Source organism: Prinia subflava, chromosome 1 (genome assembly GCF_021018805.1).
Source record: "Prinia subflava isolate CZ2003 ecotype Zambia chromosome 1, Cam_Psub_1.2, whole genome shotgun sequence".
NCBI lineage: Eukaryota > Metazoa > Chordata > Aves > Passeriformes > Cisticolidae > Prinia > Prinia subflava.
The window spans coordinates 20,040,099-20,065,781 of record NC_086247.1 but is presented as its reverse complement, the minus strand read 5'-3'; the positions used below and the strand labels follow the sequence as shown (position 1 = coordinate 20,065,781).

Genomic DNA, 25,683 nt, shown 5'->3' with positions numbered 1-25,683 from the left:
AGACAGGGCCATCCACAGCTTTTCTGGACAACCTGCTCCTGTGCCTCACTAGCCTCACAGTAAATATTTTCTTCCATATATCTAGCCTAAATCTACCCTCCTTCAGTTTAAATTCTTTACCACAGTATTTGCAATCTGGCCTATGGTGCTTTTACTGCTTTTTCTATAGTAAACCGGTGGGTAAGGCAGGGGCAGCAGGCACATGTGTTTGATTCACTAAATGACCATTATGTATTTGACATTGTTTGAGGTGAGACTAATGTAATTTGTCTCACATGGAGGTTTCAAGCTAAGCACAGTTGAACTGTAATCATATGTAATGGTTTTCACAGACTTAACCTTGTGTGCAGGTTGTATGAATGCTGATACAGTGGAACACGAGATTTCCTGAAAACTGCAAAATGATGTGAATCCAAGAAATGCAAAATATCATTTTAAGTAATCCATAGACTCAAAAGGTTTATTCTGAGGTCTGCTGAGCACAGATGGTAGATTTATAGCTGCAGTTCTTTGATTTGCAGACTCACGTTAATTCTGGATTAGGCAAAGGGGTCTGATTTTATTTTATTTTCATCAAGATCTTTCATGTAGTCTGTTGTTCCCAAGATCTACACTACTCATCATACGATATGTGTTTCATTTCTAGCAGGAAAATCGTTTGAAAAGACATAACATTTTTTTTCAGTCATTCTGCAGCAGACAATCAGCTTTTGAAATGGTTGGTTTCTTCGTTCAAAAGCCCATGTTTATAGAGTCCTATTAAAATGTGTACAACATCCTAGAATTAAAATCTGGGAAACAAGGAACCTAATGCTGATTAGAAGCTTTTTCGTTTGTAGTTCTCTTCGCCTGAATTGTAAGATCTTTATGCAGTGTTGCCATACTTAGCTTTTAAAATTATTTCTCTTACTCTCGGCAAGATCCATTGTGAAGCCATTTCAGTAATTTTCCACATATGAACTCAGTGTTTTAAACTGTAAATATTTTGTTACATTCCAGAGGTGTTGCTTCACAAACCTTTGTTCTGTACATATACAGTAGCTCTCTAAAACTAGTAAACGACTCATGCATCTTCCCAAAGCAAGGTTACGATGACACAGCTATTAATATGTATGTGAAATGGTGTTTTGTAGTTCAGGTAGATGTGACTTTTTCAAGGTTTTAAAAAATTATTATTTTCCCTAATCTGTATTTTATGAGTCCAAAATGTTCATCAAAATTTGAAAATGATGACTTTAATTTTACAACATATATTTTTCATGCATTATATTAGTGGAAGAAAAACATCCTTAAGGATATTTTTCATGAGATTCAATGAAAAAAAAGAAAGGGTAAGTATTGTAAAAATATTCATTTTCATGTGTCATGAATCAATTTATTCCTGCTACATCTCTCAGAGGGTGAGCTTGTCACAAGAAGAGAATTGGTTCTTGGTATAGGAAAAGATCATGATCTGTAAGCTCATGATCTGAAGGAAGACTAATAAATAAAGCTGCCTGAACCCTTTTCAGATTAACTGTAAGGATATGAGATTAAATCATAAAAACCAGAACGAAAACAACAAATTGAGAGAGTGAGCAGCTGCAGAGTTGCACAACAGCAGTATTTATTTTCCAGGCCAGCAGACACAGTAAAGATATATCCCACTTCTCTCTTCCTTGTTTTTTCCTTTCAGAGATACATATGTATTTAGGGGTTTATTTTCTATCAAGCCTCTTACTTTGGAAAAAAAAGAGGATTTTTGTGGTCTCCACACACTATATAGGAGGCTTGGAGAATGCATTTATTCTGTTTCTTTTATATTATATGCATGCAGAAATATGGAGGGAGAGAGTGATATATAAATAAATATATAATTGAGATATGCAATATGCATTTACCCTAAATAGAGTTAAATGATAAAGAATAGTGCAAACGAAGAAATGCAAACAAGAGGCTGCTTGGGTCTGAAGATGCAGGATTTGTGCATGTATTCTTTATGAAATGTATCCATGTGCTTCCCACATATAAAGGCTTTATTCTGTTGTGTTACCAGTGGCAGTAGCATTGAAAGTGGTTTCCTGTGTCCCTTTCCTTCCATCCTTGGGAGGAGTGCCAGTATGAGCTGGCAGCGTAGGATCTGTCTTTTGGGACTGCAGTTGGGGATGTCAGGGTGTGAACAGAGAGGAAAAAAGAGACCAAAACAAGAGAGAAAAAGAGGAGAGAGGAAAAAGCAGGCATAAGTGAGATGAGAAACAGGAAAGAGCAGCATGAATTTAAAAAGGAAAATGTGTGTCCATCTGTTTCATGTTTATATCTTTTAAAAATTATTCTTTAATTGCTGGATCATGAACAACTGACACTGAGAACAGCACTGATGGTAGTTTATTGCAGTTTAAAATATGACAGTGTGACATTAAAGTCAGTCAATTATGTTTCTTTTGGAAAAGGTGAAAACTGCCCATTTCTTGAGATTATCACTGTTTTTCTGCTGCAACACTTACGGCACATCACTGTAGTGCAACCTCTGGTTTTGATTGTTTCTATTTCTGAGTTACCTGAATTGATAGATTTCTAGGCCAGATGTGTTAAAACCCCTTTATTTCGACCCGTGGAGACTAAGCATATTTGAAAGCAAAGCATTTTAACTGATTCTCAAGTAAAATAGAGGTATTTTAACTTTTTTGCTATCTTTTTACCTGCTGAAATATTTAAAGACAGTGAGAAATATTAAAATAATTGTGTAGGGACAGTATTTAAATTGTGTTAGTATTCAAGAGTCAGACTGACAAAGCTGTGTGCAGGTTTGCTCATGCTCAGACAACAGTGTCTCTAAACTTTTCAGAATTCTTTATGTAAGTCATAAAAAAAGAGATTTTTTTCCACATTTTTGACCACCACAGCAGCGAAACACCCACAACTGTTGATAAGCATAATTATATTCTTTCACTTAATGAATAAATTTAAGACTCTATACAAGAAATTTGCAGGTTGAATTTAAAATTGAATCAGTATTTTTTTCCATGCATGACTGCAAAGGCCTCACAGTGACTTTCCCTGGTGCTAGAACAGAATGCAAAGGGTTTTTGAGGTACTTGACAGTATTTTTAACATATCAACTAAAGATTTAAGTTTTATAGGGTTTGAACTGCATCTGACTAAGGTTTTATATTCATCTTCCTACTCCCATTCCAGCATTTTTATTACATTAATAGTCCTTAGAGCTGTAAGGTAAAACCAATGTCAATCTGAAAACTAGGTTCAGTACTTTTGCTTTTGTTTCTTGTGCTTTCATTTCATTGTACACTTTCTATGATTCTTGAGATAGTAGTTTAGAACAAATAAATTAGTTTTTTCTTCAGAGAACTGCTGTTTTAATTATTTAATTCATTTATACATAGGATTAAAGGTGTGGATCAGCATTTCATGGCTGTTCCAGTTTTCAGGTAGAAACTGAAGTTAAGTTTATCTGTACTCTCAATCTCAGATGACATTATAAAATAATTTAACAATTATGGCCAGAGGAAGCAATAGAAATTTATGGGGAGAGAGTCAGAGAAAGTGCAGTATTTAATTATAGAGAAGTACTGTGTGTCCAAGAAAGTCAGAAATCCTTTAGTGCAGAAATTTTAATGAAATAATTAGACACTTAGGACAAAGAAAAAGTGACACCCGCTTTTGAAGATGAGTAAAGATTTTGATATGATCTGTAAAGCACTGTCTCAGTAAGGAGTTCCTGAATTATATTTACACTGTCTATTAACAGTCAGGCTACCTATAGTGGGTGCATTTTGTTTCTACCTGTCATTGTTAGGTTGCAATGGGTTGTAGGATATTCATTCTGTTCTAACTTCTGTAAAAAAGGTGGAGCTTTTTCTCTCCATTACCTTTGCAGAACTGTCTGTTTCCTGAGAAATGAAACTCCTTGTACAGTTCTTTGTCTCCTAATATTGGTTTTGTGGAACCCCTGCTCACATGAAGTGTCAGCTCTGACACACCGTCCAGGACGTGCAGCCACACTGTGACTTCAGTGGGGTTTTTCTGAGCAGTGCATTGCTTCCCTTCCTCTCTAATTTTCTCTAACTGACTACGATTTATTAAAAGATATATTTTATTATTGTTTTAAGGTGAGCCTTTATCTAGCGGTAGAATCTATATTGAGTAGCCTTGGGCCTCTGATCAAAGGCAGCCACAATTTTGGATCCTTTTTTTAGAAAGATAATCTGTTTGTAAAAGAGAGAAAGAGAAGAGGGAAATTCTAGAACTATAGCAGAACAAACCTACCTTAATAAACAATCTAAAACCGTCATACTTATTTTCAAATACTGTGGAGTGCTTTAATTAAGAACATAACAAAAATAACTAATTCCAGCTTTAAGTGACAATGTTACCTTAGCTGCAATCATTCTCCACAGTGAGCTAATCTCATGTAGATTTTAGGGAATTTCATTTTCACAGTTTGCAGTAGAGAGTCTTTTCAAAAATAATTCCATTACAACATGATGTTATTTTGCTTACTGTTACTGTTTATTTATTTATTTTTTTCTCTCAGTTGACATTTATTCCATGCTGCTTATTGAAAGCTCTCACTGATTTTTCTCAGTCTTGATCTCAGGGAAGTCTGGATATTCAGTGCTGATATTTGGTACCTTTGAAGGGGAATTTGACCTTCCATTGGAGTGCTCAACTTCTGCATAGCACAACTATGTCTTTACCTATGCTAAAAGACTGTTAATAACTTAAATCTGTAAGCACAGATAGAGTGTTGAACGTTTTTATTAAGTACTAACTGCAGCTAACATTTATGACACTAAATGTACTTTTAACTAAACTGATCCTGTATAAAAGCAATATTAAAAAAATTGAAGGTAGCAGAATTTATAATTTTTTTTAAGTTAACGAGGCCAATACCTTTCTGGGGTGAGCATGTCTTGAAGTGCAGTTTTGGTGACCTTGCATAAACTTGGATGCTAGAGTTCAGTGTGGGCTCATAAGCCTTGGTTGTACTGTCCTCTGTTCTTTGGAGGATAAATTCTCTTAAGAAGTACAAATAACAGATTTTTTTATATTTCATATTTTAAAAGAAATGGTGTGTAAGGGTGAATAAGATACATCTGTGGAGTCCACCTGAGGGAAATTTCTAACATTTGGTAAGGAACTCTGCTAAGTCAAGTTTATCGTTTGTAGCAGCCAAGTAGTCCTGGGATCTGCAGGAAGCAATTAAATGAATGGCTTTTTTTTTTTTTTTTAAAATTTTTTTTACCATAGTTATATAGACTGAAATAAAATAAAAAAGTGAGACTGCATAGTTGTTACTGGTGCAAATTATTTGGCTTTTTCTTTGTATTTCTAGAACTCACAAATTATAAAGAAATCACTTCTGCAGTGCAATTTAGTTGTCACTTGTCTTTTACCTGGTAAGATTAAAAATTTTAGTAACTGTCAATCTATTTTATTAAATCAGATTCGAGGAAAAAATGTAACAAAAATGAGTGTAATAGGATCAGGGTGACCATATTTTCAAAAGTCAAAATTACATTATTAAGCAATAGGATTTTCTTTCTACCTTGTCTTTAGCATGATTATTCTGTTTCTGTTTCTTCTTCAAGACAAATTCTTTCATCCCTTTGCCTACTCTGGAACATCCTTATAGAATTATTAAGTTAGTTAGTTATTTGATTACCTCATTTCTTTTGTGTATCACTATCTCTTTTTCAGTGGTATGAGAAAAAACCCCAAATTCTGGCTAGACATTGAAAGTACTTTCAGAGATATAACCATGATCTTTTTTCATATAAAGACAGACACTGTTCTTCTCTAAGCCACTTCTTTTACCTTCCCCTTGATGTAGTTCACTTCTTTTCCTCACTTTAAAACCAGTAATTCTGCAACTATTTCTAAGTGTGCTTTCAGTTCTGTGGTGAACTAATTGGATACTTCTCTCCCAAGCTCTGAGAAATCTTAATTTTGTGCCTTTCAGAATAAAAGGAGCTCTCTACATTTTTTACTAACCAGAATGAAGACAGCCACAGACATTTTAAGGGTATAGTTGCAGCAAAGTAGTGCAGTGCTATGTCATTTCAAGTTAAGTAGGAAATGTAGGTGACTTTGTCAGTGACTCTTAAAATGGAGTTCTAAAATCCAAGGTAATATCTGTATATGATATGCAGTGGGTTCTGTATACAGTGACTTGTTCTGACTTCCTGAACTATTATGCAGCCCTGTAATCATGGCCCGGTGTTTTTAGAAAATGACATCAGCAAGTGCCCAGTTCTGCAGCACTGAGCTTTCTGAAAATGCTTTTAGGGACCTCAGAAGGTGTATCATCTTCATAGAATATCAAGAGGTTAAGTTGCTGCAAAAAGAGTTTTCCAAATTTCTGGTCCACGGTTTTGTCAGCTGGTATTATCTGCTTGAATTGGCCCCTAGATGTAATTTATCTGCCTAAGCAAGTTTCTGTTATGCAGCTTATAATAGGACACACCATGAACTTTGCTGCAGAAATCCCATTTTCCTTGTAAAAAGAAAATGGCAAGGAAAACAGTTCTTATGGTAAGGCTGTGATAGAAAGAAATGCATTTTAGCTGCAAGAGGTTACTTTTGTAATGACTTTGTGAAAATGCTGGACTTTAAATGGGTTCTTGATAATTACTTAAAAAAATTAAAATACCTAGCAGGGCCAAGGAGATTAAAGCAAAAAACATCTGATTTGCTTTATAATGCCAAATAAATTGGTAAGCTTCAGAAGGACATTGCATTCTAGAGTTCCAAATCAGTGCACAAACCTGATTTTTTTTGAAGAGGTAGATTAATTTTAATTGAATATTTTGATTCTGGCATGAGGTGCTGGGCTGACAAAAAATGACCTGCTTCAGTTGCATCTTTATGCTGCAGTTAGAACAGTGAAAAATAGTTAAGCTAGAAGAGGAATCACAATTAGTTCAACAATCTCAACCCTTGAATATAAGAAATTTGACAACTCAAAGGTTAGTTCGGTAATTCCACCTCCGCACTAGGATGAGATAATTGCATTTTCTTCCTAAAATGGACATGTAATGATTAATCTTCCTGTACCATTTATTAACAGGGTTTAGAACAAAAAAAAAGTAGTCTTGAAAGGAATCAAATTTAACTTGGATATGCATTTCTTATAAAAAAATGTATATTTTGGGTGCTTCTTGTGTCTCAAGTACATACAATGAAGACTGAAGAATTGACTTTCATTTACAAAATATATATGAATATTTGAAGCTAGAAATTTGATCTTCTGAATAAAGTAAAATTGAAGTAAAGTATAATTTAATTTCTACTCAGCAGATTTTTCAATGCAGATATTCTTTCCAAAATTAGAATATCAATTCTAAAGATTCTGAGAACTAGAGCAAGAAGGAAAAGAGGAAGATATGTCACTTAAATAATGGAAAAGATAAGAATACATTGTAGATGGGACTCAAACTCTTGAGCTTTGGATATTAAGTGCAGTACTAATAGAGTCTCAACCTCTCAAAAAAATTGTTTTGGATAGTGATAAACTGCATTGCAGCAATGACTGATGCACTAACATAGATCTGTATCATTTTCACCTACTTTACTTCTTTTGTCCTCCTCCAAGTAATTAAGAGCACATATAAGAATGTTTGTGTCCTTTTGGTATATTTCCCCAAAAGCTGTCAGTTCTTTTTGGTGTTAAGCCTGGTGAAGCTAACAAAACCAGGAGAGTTTGCTAAAAACGAGGATTTGAAATTTCACTTTCTATGTGTCATACAGATAATTCTTTCAGAAGCACTTTTTTTCTGTCTGAAAATGAGATTTATTTAGAAATTTATCCTGTGCTATGTCACCAAGAGTCATGAAGCCTTACAATTACAACAATCAATTATGAAATTAACCCTAACTCCCTTCCCAAGTGGCCAATGATGCCTTTATTCCACTTAAATAGAACTCCTGTATTAAATGGAAATCATTCCTAAATAAAATATTTACACAGCCTTAATGCTTATAAAATCCAGGCTCCATGACACTATCAGAGGAAATGAATTCCAGAAGTGTGTGATCATTAGGAAAATATTCTTCTGGTATTCCAATCAGTGAATATAGGAGCAACCCAGGAGACCATAAATCTCATAATGACATGAAAGGAAGATAAATTAATCTCTTTGAACTCATCCCCAAGATATGAAAGACTCAAATTTTTAACCAGTGGACTGAACAGCAAAAATTAATAAACAATCCAGTGGATAGATGTGTTGTCAGCTTCTGTTAAACTAAATGAAAAGACTGATTTTAGTCTTACTGTCGTTTGGACAATGACCTGTCTTTTAGTTTGCCCATGTATTAGCCTTTGTTTTTGTCACAGATCACCCGGACACACTGACACCCAACACAAGTCTGGACTTTTAAGGACCAAATCAGTCATCTGAAAAAAGTAATTTCTAAAATTAATTAAACTCCCAAATTCATTGTGAATGAGAGCCAAATTCTGCAATGTATAACCACCATGGATTTCAAGATTAATGTAATTGTTGTTTTCTTTACATAACAAGGAAATTTATGATCAGCGTGCTTACCAAAAAAGCAGTTGTGTAAAGGATGTCGTAACAGTGGTAACTGTGTCTTTCATGAAGAAAACATTATCTCTTTATCTCTTTATTATTGGAATAATTTCTGTGTTGGGGGCATTTACGTAGTTGATAATCATTGTTGGACTGTCATAGGATTTATTTTTTGCGGGCTGCTTAAATTTCTATAACTTGGAGAATAAGGGATGTAAGTACCAACTGCCTGTGAGCACTGAAGAAATCAACTTGCCCCTTGAATACCACATCCTGAAATGGAGAGGAAAGACAGGTATCTGCAAACTGTTACTGAGTGTATTTTCAGGTTCTGTTACTAGTATTTAAACTACTAATCATGCAAAATACTTCTTTAGTAGTATTTTGAATCACCTTTTGTATTTTTGAAAGGTGAAAACCGATCTCTGTTTATGAACGTGAAGAACAGAATTCTCTTTTGTAGCAGATGAACTTTTCAGTGCACTGTTTCAAAAATCAATCAAATCTCTGTTCTAGGCCAGCAGTTCTCATCTAGTGAGACGCATCTCATTGGTGAACCATCCAGAACTGCAAATGAGGCATAAAGCGGAATTCATGTACTATAATGAGGGGCGAGGAAATAGCAATTGATTGTAAGTCAGGTAAAGGTAAAATTGGTTGAAATATACTATTCTAAACAACATGTTCTACAAGGTGCAGCATCTACTGTGTTGTTGTTTAAATTTATGGGGGGCTCCCGGGGGTGGTCCCCTGGGAGACCCCCAGGTCCTTGGGTTCGTGGTGTTCCCATGCTGGCAGGCAAAGAGACTTCAGACGCTGGTGGGATGCTGATGAGGTGAGGGTTTATTCACTGAGGGAGAGAGGAAGGGAAGGGGAGAAGTGGAAAGGGGAAGAGGGAAGGGGAGCATCCGGAGGCCTCCAGGGGAAGGGGGGCAAAGAGGGCAGAGTCTTCTGCCTTAGCATTCTTATCACAGAGGTTCAAAGGGGCGCGGTAACATTCTCCAGCCAATGAGGTTACAGATACACGATACTGCAGGGAGGGTACAGACTGGGGATAAACCATACATTTTCCAAGGGTGAGCCAGAGCAAACCATTTCCATAAAATGCAATCCCACACTACTGAATATTGAGCTTTTGTATCCTTGTGTATTACATGTACTTCTCTACTTCTTCAACCAATGTATAGGAAATGGAATGTTCCTGTTGGATAAAGGAGCTATTCCTTTAGCCAGGGGAATAAAGTCTCACTTAGGTATTTTCTAACTCTGATTCTTCCACCTTGATAGTACTCCTTTAATACTTTAAGAAATATTATATATATATATTGTATACTACATGTATGGACATGGACAAATGTATATATTCATACTATAAGGTTAGGATGCCTAGCCATTTCAGTAAACTATCAGAACTCTAGGAAAGCAGAGAATTGATTATGGGATCAGTTTTTGACCCAGAAATTTATTTTGTGGAGATGTACTGTAGGAAGCTGACCTGCCCTGCAGAAATGAAAAAAAATTAGTATCATTTACGAATTATTTTAGTACAAAATAGAATCATGTTCTTGCAAGTTGAAGAATTGATTTGTACATTTATTAGACAAATAGATTGGTTTTCTTGTTTGCCAAATGCAATTTCTGCTTTAGTAGCTCTTTATATAAATTGTGTCTTAGGTCAGGATAGTGATTTTAAAGCCCCATATCCTTGGATTTGAAGGCTTCATTTTTATATCTGACATCTGTAATCAACAAATCTAGCAGTTTTGCTAAAAACCATGAAGGTCCCTAAAATACCTGTGTTATATGTGGGGAAAATGCATGAGTTGGAAAGAGAGAGAGAATGCACAGACCTGGATTTTTTTCAGATATGGTGTCAGCTAAGGCAGGAACTGGAAAGTGTTCTCAGACCTGGCAATAGAAATGCAACCACAGATTTATATTCCTGACTCCTAATTAAAGTAATTAAACAAGTATAAAAACACTTCATTAAATCTATTTTTGAATGCCCATGCAATTTAAGGTCAAATGATCTTTTTCCCCTACATTTTCTTCTTTCTTTCTATTAATTATACAGGAAGAAAAAGGTGGCTAGCTTTCCAAACTGTACTCCTTAGTCATCTACATTTAGGTGGGATGAATCTGGGTGTCTTTGTTATTAAGATCAAACAATCTAAATTCAACCTCTGAATTTGCCTAAAATTGGTAACATCTTAATTTTTAATCATAGGTTTCCCTAAGCAAGGAATATTTAGAAATGCCCAGAACTGGCAAGTGCGGTGGAACAAGGCACTGGAATTTTATTGCAGATCAAGTAAGGTGTATATATTGTGGAATATTCAGAAGGAAAAATATAAGAGAAATAATTAAAATTATACACTTTATGTAATTATTTGCAACTATTCTATGTCTTGTCGTATTTAAATAAAATTTCCCGTATTTTCTTTCAGCTGTTGTATTAAAGAGAATTCCGAGGAGAGGTTTGAGGAGCCATAATCCGTATTGCACTAAGGAAATTAAAAAATAAGTCAAAGTTATTTATGTTAGAGATAGCTTAAAAATAATTATACTGGGAGGTATACCCAGTTGCGAGGCATGCTTACTTATTCATTTCAAGAATTAGTACTGTTGTGGTGTAGTCTATCATAATAAACAAGAATAGGTTTTCAAATTATTATTTTCCTATTTCCTTTGTCTAATTTGTTTAGTTTTTTCCTGTCTTACTCATCCTCAAATGCGCAATTTGTGTGTGGTCAGTGCCAGTTTTTGTATGTGTCCATACCTGCCCTAACAGTAGGACTCCCCAAGTGAACATATGGCACATTTCCTAGTATCTGTGGAAGGAAAAAAGTTAGACCTACCATTGCCTTATTTGAGTTTTAAAAAATGTGTAATTATTTTATCAGTAACAGTATTTATTGTAAGACATCTGACATTTAACTTTTGCAAGTCTTTATTTTTTCATTTCATAGATTCAGAATTTCATTAAAAAGAAACTGATTAAAAATATAAAACCTCAGCTTCCAAGTATTTATTTGTATAATATATTCTTTCCTAAGTAGTAAGTTTACAGTCAAAATATCATGTTTAACTTTGCCATCTTTTAGGAAGTTTTAAAGCCATCCTGATTGGTGGAATATGATTATTACTTTCATTTACTCAGACCATGATGAGATGCAGGGAAATAAGTTACTGAGTGTCCTCACAGAATTCAGCACATCTAATGAAGGACAGTTGGCACTTTTCTACTTAGGAAGTCCAAAACTGATCTAGAATTTCCTGTCAAGACTTGGCTTTTTGGGTTGATGTTCTTTGTACTCCTTGACTTCCTTGTGAATCTATAGATGTCAAGGTTAGTTTTGTCTTTTGTTAAAAAGTAGGCTGTTGCTTACCTTTTTCACTATGTGTTGAAGTCATAAGTACTGAGAATTTTCAGAGACGGGAATATCCAGATACCTGTAAAGGTGCTAAAGGTAAACTAACAGCTTATTTTATCCTCAGTGTAAGTAGGTTAATGAGAGCATCCTCTTTACCATTTTGAGCATTGTTGCACTTGCTGGGCGAGTTCGTGACTGAGGAGCAGTGCACAGACTGCTTCCACTGGCACCAGAGCAGTTCCAATATTTGGAAACGTGCTAGAGGCATAGTGTTGAACTGCGCTTTTGGGCCTTACTCCAAAGATTGTTGGCATGCAGTGTTATCCCTGATTTCACTGGAATTAGGCTACTTAAACACTTGATGCTACAAGGAATGTATTTCAACAGACTTTGGAACAGCAAAGTTCTAGTATCCTACACAACAAGTAAGACAAGGACCACTGACATTACTCTTACCTGCAACCTTAATCACATCACTTAGGCTTCATATCCTAAAGTATTTAATAGAGAATATGCTTACAAGGTTTGTGATAATTAACTGTTTTTTTGAAGCTTTTTCTAAGGATAAATAACTATTTTGGTGTTACTGCTGGTGGAACAGCAGCAGATTGACTTTTGTGATTCCTTTGTGCATGGGATGCCAATAACAGCAAGTGTTAGTGCCACTTGCTGCTGGAAAATGTAGAAGAGGGAGTTAAATACACAAGAGGGAGGCAGTTCCATGACCTCCAGAATCAGTACAGCCTATAATGGTGTTTTTGAGCCTATAATCTCTATCCCAATTTCTATCCCAATTCTTCTGTGATGTGGTGGAAGATCACAATAACTTAAACATCTTTTCCTATCACTTTTGATAATTTTATCAAAGTTCAGATGCCAGTGTTGTGCCTATTTGCTGACCATACTTTAACTGTCTTTCTGCTGTGAAAGTCAATGAGAAATTGCTCTCAGTTCTACCCACTCCTCCTCTATGCACTGACTGGGGTCTTTCTCCCTATGCCCTATGAAATTACCCGGTCTCCTCAAGCATATTAGTCGTGATGATAGATGGTAATATGGAAGAAAAAAGAGATAAAAAGACTGTCCACATTTCTAAGTCTCATCTATTGGCCTAAACAGTGTCACTTATACTAAAGGGAGAGTATAGATTAATTTAAATAGCTACATGGGAGAAATACAAAGAAGGACACTAAAAGAAATTAAATAATGGAATGGAATGGAATGGAATGCCTCAAAAAAGAGACAAAGAAATGTGAAGATACTGAGAATAAAACACAAGAAAAAACCCCCAATATTTTTAAGTGTAAGATGAGGATGAATTTACTTTCTTCTACCTTACTATACTTTGGTAGTGGATATTTTCTATAATGAGGTTTGGTCTCTTAGCTGGAATTTCAGTATCTTCCATTGTAGATCTGTGACCTGACTACCAAGGATTAAAATCAGTATCACTTTTCCATTCTTGATTAATGTTTAACTCAGTGAATTAAATAGTTCTTTCAATATTTAATTATTTTACGGGAGAGAGAAGAGTGTCAACAGCAAAGACGAATTCCCTTAGGAATAACAGGGGTATGTTGATAAGAACTTTGTGGGCATATTTTAGGAAGCCAGTAGAGAAACCTGGGACTCATTTTTCCATGCTTCCTAATGCTGTTCTAACTGCCCAACTACCTATAATAAGAAGAATGGTGCATTTTGAATGACTGCTAAGGCGACAGCAGAACAAGAAGATTCATTTTTATAGTCCTTGGACAGAGACTGATGCTTCCCTGTAGCCTGGATTTAGGTACTTTTATCTTTTTGGGTTTGAGGCTTTATCAGTATCCCTTTCTTAATTGTTTTCCATAGTAGGTATTCAGAATACTGGCTTCTATGACTTCTGTTGTTTTATGTTTAAATTTGCAGTTGTAGATTTTGCATTAGTTGCTAAACTTCTCTTGTGAAACTGAACCTTTGAACATGGATGTGATGAAATACAAATGGATGTGTGCTTTATCCCAAAAGAAAGTCTGCTTGCATTTCACTTGCAATAGTGAAGTGAAATGCCCATCCTTGAATGGAATTTCCAATAGTCCTTAAAGTCATGTCCCACCTTGGAACATCAGTTTGCTCACCCAAAAGGAGTAGTCATATGAACAGTAGTAATACAACATATCTAATGTCCAGGGCCACCATTGCTAACTTACTTGTTTGAAAAGAATTTGTTCAGAAACTTTTTCTTCCATAATGAATGTCAGTCAAGAATTTTTAATCAGGAGTATTTAACTATATGCTTTGATAAGGGCATATTGGAGAGCGATGGTGTAATACAGGTATTTATGTGCTATTAATTACAAAATTTTACGTAGTGACCAGATGGAAAGACAGTAGACATTAGACTTTCTGTACATTTAAAATATTCCACTTCTATCCCCAAACACCAAGTGACTCAGCTCTACAATTTTCTTCTGCATTTCCATCAAAATGCAGTATTTGTATGTGTACTTACATACTTTCCAGTAGATTAGAATGGAATTGAATCCAAAATTATTCTTGATAGTATCTTTTATCACAGAAAAATCTTTGTCTTGTAAGCTGTGATGTATAGCTTTAATAAGTTTGTATGACTCTACCTTGTTTAAATTACAGCGTCCTGTGAAATCTTTTTTATATGCCTATAATAAGAAGTGAGGCATGTAAGTAATGTTTGAGATAACATATTTATACATATTTTCAACTTTTTTGTACAATTGATTTATGTTTCTGAAATCTAGAATCAATTCAAGGAAGTTTAATCTTATGTTTGAAATAAAAATATTTTATATAAATTTGAACATGCTCATATTTGGGAGCTTTTTAGATAACTTTTCTTCTGAAAAACTTGTATATGGTGGACTTCTATTAAGATTCAGTTTTGCTACGGAGAGAGGTATCTGTATGGACCTCAGGGTAGCTTGGCTTAATGGATCCAATGATGCCTTCTCAAGCTTGTCTTTTCATTTTGAAATAGGCTGTCAACCGTGTTAAGACTATCTAGACTCATTTGACTCTTTCTCTGCATTATCTTTGAAGTACTTGGTCTTCATTTCCATGAAATCCTCGATAAAATTGGTGTGGAAATGAAATGTATTATTATTAAACCGTAAATAACAAGAACATGTACATAAATATTTTTAGAAGTATATATCAAATACCATAATAAAGATTACTGTCAAGATTATTTTAATGAAGCCCTCAAAAGATAGGAAATGCTAGAAACAGAAGTGCTTGAGCAGTGCTTGTCTTACCTGGTGCTTATTTAGTACACAATTAGGGGTGTTCAAAAAAAAGAGAAACCTGTGCTTATAGGACACTTTTTTCTTCTAATATGGGTATTGGAGAGTGTAGAGCCAGAGGCCTGAAGAACAGAAAAAGAGATCTCAAGTTAAATATCAAATAGGTAGAAAATGAATCCCTGTCTTTTCCAACATTCTTATGTGAAGCTTTTAATTTGGAAATGCTGAGGTATAATTTCCTGCATGTTAGAAATTAAGCTAAATCACTGCCCTTCCCAAAAGAAATTTTTTAGTATAAGAGACAGTGACACATTTGAAGGTCTGTAACAGCATTAAAATAAGGTAAATAGTATCTGTACCATTTTGCTCTTGAACAATATCAAAGTACAGAAAATAAATTTTATGTGTGTCTCTACTGACTCCTTTTGCTTGTCAGTTTTCTTCTGGTTCTCAAAGGATGGGTGCATCAGTGGGCAGCGCCTACTCTGCTCATGCCCCTTCATTGCATTCCCTTCAGCCTCTTCTTGTTAGGTCTCCTTGCTTCCTTGATTCTTCTCAGATGAAGGATAAAATTTTGGGAAAGGTAGAAGTACCTAAAAAGAGATATTACTAGGAAGTCTACATTGAAGGGCTAATATAATACTCTAGGCCACATAAAAATACAGGAAACAATTGTTTATTGACTAAAGGGTCTCTAGGAGTGCATTAGAAGGGTCAGGAAAGAAAGGCAATTCTGTTTTATTCTGTTCCATTCGTTTTTCAAAATAAAAAATAGTGCTTTAAATTAACAGTACATTCAATTTTGATGAAAATTCAGATGTCCGAAAAAATATGTATTTGCACAAACCCCATTTCATTATAGCCGAATTTTCTGCTAACATCAACTAGGAAGTATTTGCCTTGTATTGTTTTACTTACCTATGAAACATTTTACATGCATGAGTATCTGTGTAGTACTCGTTATTCCTTACTCCAAACTAACATTAAAATTTAGGGGTTTTAAGTATGTCTTTTGTCAGTAGTTTTAGGACAGTCTTAAAAAAAATAAGAAAGAGAAGAAAAAAGTGTGTATGCCCTAACTTCCATTTAAAATATCTGAGAATGAAGACATAGAAAAATGAATGTCAAATGTTCAGAATGTGGTTGCAACTACAGAAGCATTTTGACTGTCATGCCCATTCATAAGGCACACAATAAAAGGGTAATTTTCTTGAAATATATGATAATATACTAATCTTGTACCAACTGGCCACCATTGCCTCTGAACTGTTAAGTGGTGCAATTATACTGATTGGAATGACTTGAACTTTTGTGCCAGAACAACTCTGTTTCTTGGAGCAGATAAGACAATTTGTGGGGTTTTTTTTGATGGAATGAATGTAAAAGCAAATTTTCTTCCATTCTAAACATTAATTCTCTGTAATATCGATAAGGTGGTTACCAAGTATTACTTTTTCATTTTATTATAGGAAGATAATCACAAATACCCATCAGTTCCTACTTCAGGATCTCTCAAGTTATCAGCTTTGACAGACATAGAGCCTACTACTTCTATCACAAATTGTAATACATTGCTCAAATACGAATGCTTCCGTAATTCACAATATGCTGTGGATAGAAAAACAGGTATTAAAAACTATTTTTGGGTAGTACTTTGTAGGGTTTCACATGAGTTTTGCAAACAGATTTATTAGCAGATATTTTAATGTATTTTTTTTTTTAATATTTAACATGGGTGGTAGTGGAGAGTTGCATATATATCTTTTTTTCCTGGGGGCCAGGAGATGAATTTGTTCCCTTTTTTTTTTCTTTTAAAATCTGTGTCGTAGCTGCCATCCTTCTGGCCAAGGAAGCCTGGATGGCTTCTTCCTTCTGAGCATATCAACACACTTGAATTAGCTGGAGAGATGCTTATTCCCTCATCATCTGAGATACAAATTGCTTTCAGTGGAAGAGTCTTAATAATGGACCTCATTTTATGTAGGTTTATTTGGAGATTTTGTAATTAGTGCTAAGATGTTAAAAGCTGTGGATAGAAAATGAGATATTATAAAGAAAATACTTTTTATTGTTATTTTTAATCTGACAGTGATAAAATATTTTCTGTACTGTTATGTAATGTCATCCTCTGGCACAAGCATTGAAAGAAAAGAAAAAAGGGTTTTTAGTTGGGGATATTTATTTTCTGTACAGTTCATGGTATTCACAGTGCATACTAGGTTGCAAAATCTCACTCTGTTGTGTTAGACCACTGATTCTGCTTCTCGCTCTTACATATCTGATACTTATGTGTACCAGTACACAGGCTCCTAAAATAGTGGGTTTTCCTGGAAGCAGATGGGTTTGGAGCACCCTAGGAAGTGATTGATTTTTCTCGGTTCTAACATCGCTGATTCAGTGCAATAAACTTTCAAAAGATACTGAAGACATTTCATTTTGAAATGCAGTGCTTATATATAATGCACCCATTCCTTTTAGTAATTGTTCAAGTTTGCATGACAAATCTTTGCCTTGATGCTGTATGCACTGTCCCTGGCAGAGTGGTTACGTATAGAACGTGTGCTGTTTGCTTCAGTCATGAATTGATACTACATTTAAATGTTTGCACTAAAAACCTGTTATCTCAGACACAGGATAGCTTTTCAGATATGAGACAAAAGATCTATTGTTACCGTCTCAGTGCTACATGTTGTTTATTATGTGCAGAACATTTCTTAGGGTGGTCTTTCTGTTGTTTAGAATTGCCTTTACATTAAAAAAAATAAGGACTCTACATACATGGTCACGGATATTAGTCATTTTTACAGGGGAGGGAAGGAGGAGGGGAAGATGCAGAAATCCTCCTCCTCTTAGACAGTAGTAACAGTGTGAGGATGCCTTGTCCTCCTTTTTTTTACTTCTGAGATTTTATTGCTGGCAGCCAGATGTGCTGAAACTCCTGACGACAGCATCTATTCACTGCGTGTTTTTAATAGGCTTAGAGAAATATGAGTAGAGTACATGAAAGCAGCTCAGCTTCACACTTCAGCTGGGAATGCCCAAAAAGCTTACTGCTGTTTAGAATTCTTGCTACAGTCAGGAGAAAGCCGCTCGGGTGCTAAATCTTCTACGACTGAATTGGAAGAATAATGACTGTACAATTAACTATCAGCCTCTGCTCATTTAGGCACAGTTTTTACAGAGATCAGGAGAAATATGGAACTTGATTGACATATTTGTATTTGATGGTGTGTACAAAATAGATGACTTTTAAGACAGGTGGTGAAGAAAAATAGAAGGGAAAGAAAGGGAGAAAATGCAATTTGAAACACTGCGCCAGGTCTGCAATTCTGTTTTATCTCATTTTCATGGGGTTTTCTCATCCCCTCCAAATATTTTACAAAATGATCTTTTTGGACAAACGTTGAACAACACTAGGTAAGTAGAAATTAAATATTTTTCCTTTATCATTTCTATTTTTATGCTGATGGCAGTCTACTGCATGCTTTTCAGTGGGGTACTTTTATAACTGCACTCACAGATTTTAATATTTTTATGGTAGCAGTGAGTCTGTTAGTGTTCTTATGTTTTATGTAGATTTACATGAGAACTCAATCTGTAGAAATAAAGGTAGCAAAGACAATAAAATATTTAAGATGGTTATGTATCTTTCAAGTACATTAGCTGCCATTAGAAGCTAGCATTATTAGCTGTAATCCTTAAAGCATATTAAATATTCATAAACAAATTTGTCAGAGAAAATGATTTCTATGTGGATATGGCAGAGATGTGTCTGTTTAACCATACATAATTTATTGGAAGAGGCAAATTAGTAGTCCTGCATACCTTTTGCAAAATAGAAAGCAGTTCCTTATTTTTAGAAGATTTAAATCCTGTGTGTGATGCTTTTAAATAGTGTTTTTAACTGGCCAAATTATAGCTTGTGGATATTATAGTGGATGCTTTGCAGCAGGTCAGTCAGCTCTGTAGGGTATCCTTCAGTGAATAGCTGTTGTTTTGTGGGAATTAGAAATGATAGGGTGAAGTTGTTGTTTATTGGTGTGAGACAGTTTTTGAATTGGTTTCTTAGGTTTTTTGGAGGGATAAAATGAATTAACAATGCCACATTTCTGTGTCATTATTCAGTAAACATTTTATAGTACCGATGTTTAGAACTTTTTCATACAGCTTTAAATATTAAACATAAAAAATATTAATGATTTTATCTAAGAGAGTGGAAGTGCAGGTCAGGAAGAAAAAGAATCCTGTAGTTTTTTTATAAAAATAGTGCCCTGATGGAAACATTCTGGAAAAAGGGTGGAAGTAATAGGCAGAGACTATAGCCAGCATTTTAATCTTCCCTGTCTCTGTGGGAGAAATCTCTTAAATGGGATATTATTTCTTAAATACAGAGATATTTGCACTTTATACTTCAGAAAATTCTTATAATTTTATTTCCCAGAATTTTGTTGTAAGGATTCTCTCCCTTAGTGCTGATATTTCCCTTTAAAATATTTTAATATTTATTTAATCCAACTGTTCTCAAGTTTTTTTATCTTGGGTATGAATTTCTAATTAGGTATGTAAAATTATGTAGGTAGTTTTAGCAATCATAATCACTGTTATGAATTAAGGTATTTTTAGGTATACATGAAATCTGTATTCAATGAGATTTTTCTTAAATCCCTTTGGTATACTGTGAAATATTTGAAGCTCTACAAAATGGAGTAATAATTTACGTATTATCAGCTGTGATTGTAAAACTGTGCATATTTCCAAGTGCACAGTTTCAGGCCTGCAGCAACCAACAAAGCCCTTAGCAACTGTTCTAATCAGCTGCCATCCCAGTCCTGATTCCCTGGATCTGCTTTTGCAGAGCAGAGTACATGCTTTTTGTAGATCAACGTGCATGCTTTTTGCTAATTTTTTTTTCACAGATACATGTGCATGGTGCTTTTCAGTGTTTATTTTGTGTGTGAGACTTGGGCACAAGCTGCATATAACATCAAATCAAAAGACAGAATTATTTTATTCATTTGCTGTGCCTTAGATTAGGAGTATATTTATTCTAGAAGACTGGCAAACAAGAAAGGATTGTTAAGAAACTGAACCTCATACCTAGTATGGGCTGTTTGACTTAGGATGAGAATATTTCTGTATTTATAAGGAGCAATGTCCTGTTTTTCTAGATATCAATGCTTTTGGCCTCAAAAAAACATTGTGCAATTCTTCAACAGTATGCAGCAGTAATTGTGAAAGACTAATTCATGCTTTCTCTGTCTTCTGACACTGAAGTTAGGTGAAAGTATTTTAAGGTTATTGAGTAAAAAGATTGGCTCTTTTGAATAACTATTCATATTTTAAATCTGATCTTGATAAAAGGTCTTTGAAGAAATCATCTATTAGTCACTAAAAAATCTCACTGGCATTTATTTCAGACAGTAGTCCTTTGATTGTCTGACTGATTTACAAAAAATCTGTTCTTTTTTTAAAATTAAATGAATGTAATATATCATTTAGGTAGATTTTTCTCTTAAAGCTTTGCACGATAAATGTAAGGCACTTGCTAAAAATGAATTGCTCATGCATTATGAGTTTATGTTTCAGAACTGTGGTGTACCTCCAGCATGTAAGAGTCTGCTTTGATGAGGTATAATGTGGTCTATCTCTTTAGTCTTCAAAGTTATATATTTTGTCCTTTGATGATCCTTTCTCTTTTGAATATGTTTTTTTCTGTTTTTACATCTAAAGAGTACAAGTCCAGAATGATAACGGCTGACATTACACACAGAGTGATTAACTGCTACTGCCACAAAGTAACTGTGAAGAAAACAGGTTAATGCATACAAATTGTACCATAACGAAGTGTAAAAGAAAGTCATAGGAAAGGAGATAGTATACAGATGACTTTAACTGAATACACATTCCTCCTAAGTTTCATATCATCTGTTTTTGGAGTTCTTGTTCTTCAGTTCTTCAGAAAGTTTAGATATGCTGAGATTTTGTTGAAGGAAAGATAGGGATCTTGGGCTTTGCTTTCTGATGCTACGCTAAGCATTGACAGGAACATACATTAAACTGTTTTTTATCATTTCCTGTGAAAACTTCACTTGAGTTCGTTGGTGTTTTGGTGGTGTTTTTTTTTTTTTTTTTTTTTTTTTTTTTTTTTTTTTTTTTTATAGTTTTGGTTTTTCAGTCTCTAATGTGAGAGGACCCAAATGATATTAAGCTCCTTGTGAGTTAGATTTATTTTAGCACTTAAATGGATTTAGGTATCCCCTCCCAGCAGCTTCTAATGGAGGAATATTGCTGCTGAGTTCTCATCTGCCAGCTACAGGGCAGCATTTTCCTGTGAGATGTTCCTGTGAGTGTAACAGGGAGAGCTGGTTTGCTGGGCCTCCTCCTGATCCTACACAGCTTTGTCTGACATTACCAACTCCAGCCAGCTGAAGCAGTAGAGCTATCATTTCAGCTCAAAATTGTGTTTCACTTGTGTTAGGAATTGTGGTGCTATCCTGGGTAGTAAGTTATTTTTATTGAAAAATTATTAGAATTACTTCATGTTGGGAAACCATAAGAATTGTTTTGCACATTGAGCATTTGGCAAATAGCTAGTTTAAGGAATAAAATCTTCGTGTATCCAGAAAAGAAATCAAGAGACCTTTTATGAAAACACACCATGTGCTTACATTACATCCAAATTTTACAGCAGCATCTAAAGGAGGTTTGTTTTTTTTTGCAATCTAAAATTTGTCTGATTGCTTTCAGTGACATACTATTCATTCAAATGGCAAAAGACAAAGTTTTAAAATATATTAAAAACCTTTAGTAATTAAGTAAGCTGGATTTTCAGATTGCCATTCTTCATTTAGTGTTTAGTGTACAAATATTTTGCTGTTGGATGCTCTATTTGTAGCAAGATGCTTTGAGAAGTTACAATTGCTTTGGGCAGTATTCAGATTAACACATTACTGCATAATGGCTAGCATCTTTTATGACTAAAATGGATACAAAATGTACAGAGGACTATCAGTCCAATTTTGCTGTTGCAGTTTATGTAAGAAGCTTTTCTCAGAAAATGGAAAGCGGTCAATGTACCTAAACTTGGTTTCTCACATGACATATTGTTAGCATTTTTTTAGAGTTCTATGAAAGTGAATTTACTGTCTAGCTTGGCCACACAGGGGCATAAGATAACTAATATATTGAGCCTAAAGCCAGTACAAAGGTTGTTCACCAAATTTTGTGTACAGTGGAGACTTAGGAATTGTCTCATTTTGAAATTAGACACATCAATTTTAAAAAAACAAATTGTATTTTCTTTCATTAAATTAAACTACAGTGTTTTTGAAGACTCCTAAGAGTTTTCACTTTTGAAATCTCTTGGTACCAAGGTATTTTACATAATACACTGATTTTTAAAAGATTACTAAAATGCCAAAATAAATTAGCTAGTTGGCAAAACTAGACACTTACAGTGGAGGTATCATTTGAGCAGAAATGTATGATCTGTTTTCATTATTTAATTTTCTGTTTTGTTTCCTCAATATATCTAGTAGCTATTTACCAAAGCTCCATTTTATAATGAAGCCATCCAATGATGACAAGAATTACTGTCACAGACAACTATTCTTTTTAATGGTGTTAATAATCATTACTTTGATATTGGAAGAAAAAGATAATTTTCTCTTCCTTGCTGGAAAAAAAATTGTCAGAATATTTCTGTAGAATAGATTTCACTCTTTTTTTACCTGACTATATTGGTTCAACATAGCAAGGAGTTTGCTAATATTCTAAGGGAATATTACATGTAATAATAAGTGAATGTTACATTTACAAATATTACTAATCTAAGAGTCAAGAAAACCACTGTAATGGTGTTAGAACTGACAGTATATTGTCCATATTCTGTGATGCAATACTGCTTAATACTGGAATTGAAACTGCCTCTCTTCCCTTTTCGAAACTAGTTTGTCTATAGCTACCTTTAAAAATCTAGTTTTTTGGGATTTTCACGTCTGCTCCTTTTTACCTCCATGCTAGATTCACTAGATTCACTAGAATCCTGTTTCAAGTATATTCCTGAAAATTTTAGCTGATGTGCTTTCTCAGCTAAAAAATACACAGTGTTGGTAAATGTATTTGTATTCCTACCATGTAGTTTTTCCTTAATGTATTAAAGACATAACAAAGTTCTTTCCTCCCCTTGTTCTTAACTGTCTGTGTCTTGCCTCAGACACAATCAGAATTCCAAAACTAAGCTAATTCCAGTCCTAGATCTCTATATTACTATAGGAAGCTTGTTCATGTCATATAATCTTATCTCTATCCTGTTTTCTTCTGAAAATCTGAGAAATAAGCTGTATTCAGGTGAATCCCTGTATGCATATATATGTGTGAATTTCTCTACACGAAGAGAGAAGACTGCCAGCTGGGACAGCAAGTTGTAGACAAAAGGCGGAGAGAAACTCCCTTAGCTGTGTATTTGGTCTTTTCTGCACCTTTGCCAAACATTCCTCACAGAGTACTCTCACATCCTCTTTGAGCTGCAAATTAGTGTATCTAACTCCATCTATCCTTTGGCCCTTTATTAACCTCTTTGGGACAAAGTGGGACAAGTAGCATGATTTTTCTCATCTTCTTCTCGTGTTTCTGTTTCCTTTGGAGGAAGCAACTGAACGTACTAACTTGCCCCAAAGCTATTTCTTTCTCAGAGGAAGTTCTGTATTCCGTCTCCTCTTGGTAGCTGTTGGATTTTGGGTTTGCTTTTAAGTACTTATTTCTAGGAAAAAACATCCCTGTAACATTCTGTTACAGATATTTTCAGAGAGAGAAAAGCAAGAGATTTCCTTATAGAACCATTTATTTTCCCATCTCTTCCAGCTCTGGAGAGATACCTTCTGTTACTTCCACCTCAGTTGCTACAGATTTAATAAGGTGACATATGCTTCTTCCACGAATCTCGCAGAGCTGTGGATATTTGCAGCCATAACAGGTTTCTCTCTATTCTCATTGTGCATCAACTGCTGTTATCTGATGATGGCAATAAAATTCTAGCTGGCATATGATCCTAACCTCCCGCCAGGAAGAAACAAGAGCATGGATCAGAGGTGGATAATTTATCTCAATTCAGCTAGTATGTTAAATTCAGAAATTTAAATAATCCTAAATTTAGAAATTATTAAATATGCTTTAAAACATGATTTTTTTCCTCACCTGGGTGAGAGCAACAGAAATCTAAAGTATAATTGAGTTACCAAGTACAACTTTTGGAAGAAAACATGTAAAAAAATCTCCTTTTATTCTTGAATAACTCAGATGATTCCTGTCATTTCTCAGAACAGCCCAGTAAGATGTGGGTATTATCTTCTTTTTTTGGAAAAAGAAAAGGCAGAGATCATTATATTAAAAATGACTATGATATTTATAGTTGAAAAATTTAAGAGATTTGTTCAATGGCAAGAGCCCAGTATTTTATGGAAACTGCATGTTCCAGCATCCAGAAATCAAGGTTGCTAGTCTTGACCCTTGAGCAGATAATAGATGTGTTTGAGGACAGATTGAGCTGTGGTGACTACAACAATAACTAGCCCATGTATCCATTTTATTCTTCTTCAGGGTGCTGTCACTGATAAAACTGATGTGAGTGCTAAGCAAACCTGCTCCATCCTGCCTCAGCTGGGAGTTCGCTTTTTGTATTGATGTGCAGCAAAGTTAATACCTCAGACTGTTTCCTGTAGTTTGTCAGACTCATATGCATAAATATTTAATTTTTCCCAACTATGTGGTCAGAAGCTCCTAGTGCGTGTCTTCAGCAGTCCTTCTTTGCTTGTTACCAAGTATTTTAAAAAAATCACAGAAAATTCTGAGTTGGAAGGGACCCACAGGGATGATAAAATTCCAACTCCTGGCCCTGCTCAGCACCATCCCCAGGAGTCCCACCATGTGCCCAGGAGCATTGTCCAAACACTCCTTGAACGTGCCAGGCTGATGCTGTGATCACTTCCCTGAGGAGCTGTTCCAGTGCCCAGCCACCTTCTGGATGAAGAACCTTTTTCTGATATCCAACCTAAACCTCCTCTGGCACAACCCCAGGTCGTTCCCTTGGGTCCTGTCATTGGGTCCACAGAACAGGGATCAGTGTCTGCCCCTCTTCCTCTCATGAGGAAGTCGCAGACTGCAATGAGGTCTCCCCTCAGTCCAAGTGACCTCTGCCACTCCTCATATGGCTTCCCCTCAAGGCCCTTCACCATCTTTGTTGCCCTCCTTTGGATGCTAAGAGCTTAGCCTCTCTTTAGTTTTTGGATCCAAAGCTGCACACAATAATGGTTAACAGCACACATGCAGCCTTCGCCTTCTTTACTCTCCTGTATCCTTTTAGCTTTTTTCTTTTTGGGTTAGGAATCACGTGCACATTTATGGTACAATCTGCCTACTAATGGCACTATCCCTTTACCAGGTCAGGAGCAGCATTGTAGAAACATAGGGCTTTGAAAAGCAAAACTTTCCTTATCAGAAAAAAGCTGTGTCTTTGCTTTGTTC

General features: G+C 35.1%; 1 protein-coding gene across 40 annotated transcripts in view; it reads left to right on the top strand.

Moving 5' to 3' along the window:
* RIMS2 (regulating synaptic membrane exocytosis 2) overlaps positions 1 to 25,683 on the top strand; it is a 446,716-nt gene that overhangs the window by 116,336 nt on the left and 304,697 nt on the right. For 15 of the 40 annotated variants that reach the window (XM_063389697.1, XM_063389689.1, XM_063389766.1 and 12 more), the window contains exon 1: positions 18,198 to 18,579. The exons of the other annotated variants lie outside the window; for them this stretch is intronic. In XM_063389697.1, the coding sequence (XP_063245767.1) occupies positions 18,458 to 18,579 (122 nt within the window). In that variant the 5' untranslated portion in view covers positions 18,198 to 18,457. Of the gene's footprint in view, positions 1 to 18,197; positions 18,580 to 25,683 lie in introns of those variants that run through there. 40 annotated transcript variants of the gene reach the window in all.